This window comes from Erythranthe guttata, chromosome 11 (genome assembly GCF_056151865.1).
Source record: "Erythranthe guttata isolate IM_541 chromosome 11, IM_541, whole genome shotgun sequence".
Lineage (NCBI taxonomy): Eukaryota > Viridiplantae > Streptophyta > Magnoliopsida > Lamiales > Phrymaceae > Erythranthe > Erythranthe guttata.
The window spans coordinates 10,941,250-10,943,523 of NC_142543.1; the positions used below are offsets into that span (position 1 = coordinate 10,941,250).

Genomic DNA, 2,274 nt, shown 5'->3' on the forward strand with positions numbered 1-2,274 from the left:
ATTATGTTGGATTAATGTGGTCGGCTAGATTAACTAGGGATTGCATTAGTTTGATATAGTTGGATCTATGACATCTCATATTGGTAGGCTAGACTTGACACACGAAGATTTTGATATTCGCTAGATTAACTTAGGTCATTATCAAGTGTGAGGTAAATCGATCTTTAGGGTCACATAGTGATGTGATAGATAGTACTCTACCTTTAGGCTTATGTAATCGTGATAGATTAACAACGGGTTACATTAGCGCTATTGGACCTAAAGCCCATTAAAGAAAAATAAGTTTTCTCGATTGTCTGCTAGAGGGTGGTGGAATTCGATAAAATTAGTGGGAGAACAATTAAAACATAAAAGTCCAAAATTTTAATTGTAACGATTATTACGAACTAAACTCTAAATATTGTCTTCTTAAAATTTTCTCAGCAACAATGTCCAAACATCCCCTTTCCTCAATCCTCGACCAAAACAAACTCACTGGTCCAAACTATTTGGATTGGCTTCGCAATCTGAAACTTGTGCTCCAAGTCGAGGAGCGTCTCTATGTGCTCAATGAACGTCCCCCCGCTGCTCTTCCTGCGACTGCTACTGCTGACGAGACTGCCACTTTCGAGGCATGGAAGAAGGACGACCTCCATGCGAGGTGCTACATGCTAGCATCCATGGTGCCAGAGCTCGCGAGGAAGTATGAGTCTCACGTGCATGCTTATGATATCAAGCACCATCTTGAAAGCATGTAAAGTGAGAATACTAGGGCATCGAGGTACTCAGCTACCAAGGAGTTGATCACCATGAGGCTGCGTGAAGGGGCTTCGGTCCACGAGCACGGTCTCAAGATGATCACTCTCCTTGAGAAGCTGGTGAGCCTCGATGTCACCCTCCCGGCCGAGCTCTCGGTGGATTTGATCCTACTGTCTCTTCCTAGTTCTTATGAATCGTTCATAGTGAACTTCAACATGAACAAGCTCGATCCACCATTGGATGAGTTGTTGAACATGTTGGTCAGCTATGAGTCCACGATCAAGAAGGAGAAATCTGTTCTCCTAGTTGCTCCTTCTGCAAAGAAAGGTTCTTTCCAGAAGAAAAGGAAAGAAAGGAGTTTCGGCCCGAGCAAGAAACTTGAGAAGGGCGAGTCGAGCGGAGTGAAGAATGACAAGGTCACCAAGCAAGTTGATGACGCTTGCCATCATTGTGGAAAGAAGGGCCATTGGCGACGCAACTGCAAGGCTTACCTCGATCAGAAACGTTCTGAAAAGGGTACGTATTTAGTTGAAGTTAACTTGTCCGTTAAATCTTCTGCTTGGGTATTGGATACTGGTTGTGGCTCACATCTTTGTAATGATTTGCAGCTCATGACAAGAAGTAGGAAGCTTAATGTGGGTGAGACCTACCTAAGAATGGGCAACGGAGCAAGAGTTGCTGCTGAAGCCATTGGGACAATTTATCTTTCTGTTTTGGATTCTAGTTTTTCCATTGTTTTGAACAATTGTTTATTTGTTCCGTCACTTATTTGAAACCTTATTTCTATTCCTGTTTTGGATAATGAAGGTTTTACTTTTGTTTTTGGAAATTCGATTTGCATTATACAAAAGGAACAAAATATGATTTGTAAGGGACAACTTATAAACAACTTATATGAACTGAATCCAAGTGAAATACCTATTAACGTTATATCAGCAAAACGAAAAGATATAAGTCTTAACCCCGCACAACTTTGGCACGCTCGACTAGGTCACATTTCCTTGAGAAGGATGTACAAGTTTGTTAGTGAAGGAATGTTCTCCATGGAGGACGTTAAATCACTTCAAACTTGTGTATCCTGCCTTAAAGGAAAAATGACCAAGACTCCCTTCAAAGGGAAGATGGAACGGGCCGAGGGTCTTTTGGATTTGATCCATTCAGACGTGTGTGGTCCACTAAGCGTTAGTGCTAGGGGTGGTTTTAACTACTTCGTTACCTTTACCGATGATTATTCTAGGTATGGTTTCGTGTACTTAATGAAGTATAAGTCTGAAACTTTTGAAAGGTTCAAAGATTTTAGACACCAAGTAGAAAACCAACTCGGTAGACGTATTAAGAAACTACGATCCGATCGTGGCGGCGAATACTTAAGTACTGAGTTTATAGACTATCTTAAAGAGAATGGGATTCTGTCTCAATGGACTCCTCCTGGAACTCCTCAACTTAATGGAGTTTCCGAACGTTGGAATCGAACACTGTTAGACATGGTTCGATCTATGATGGGGTTCACCGAGCTACCGGCATACCTATGGGGTC

General features: G+C 41.9%; 1 protein-coding gene across 1 annotated transcript; it reads left to right on the forward strand.

Moving 5' to 3' along the window:
* The first annotated feature begins 736 nt into the window (after nt 1-736).
* Nucleotides 737-1,509, forward strand: LOC148766994 (uncharacterized). Its single transcript, XM_088825632.1, has 2 exons — nt 737-1,254; nt 1,347-1,509. The coding sequence occupies exons 1-2, from the start codon at nt 789-791 to the stop codon at nt 1,361-1,363; spliced, it is 483 nt and encodes a 160-aa protein (XP_088681758.1). The 5' UTR covers nt 737-788; the 3' UTR covers nt 1,364-1,509.
* Nucleotides 1,510-2,274: the final 765 nt, after the last annotated feature.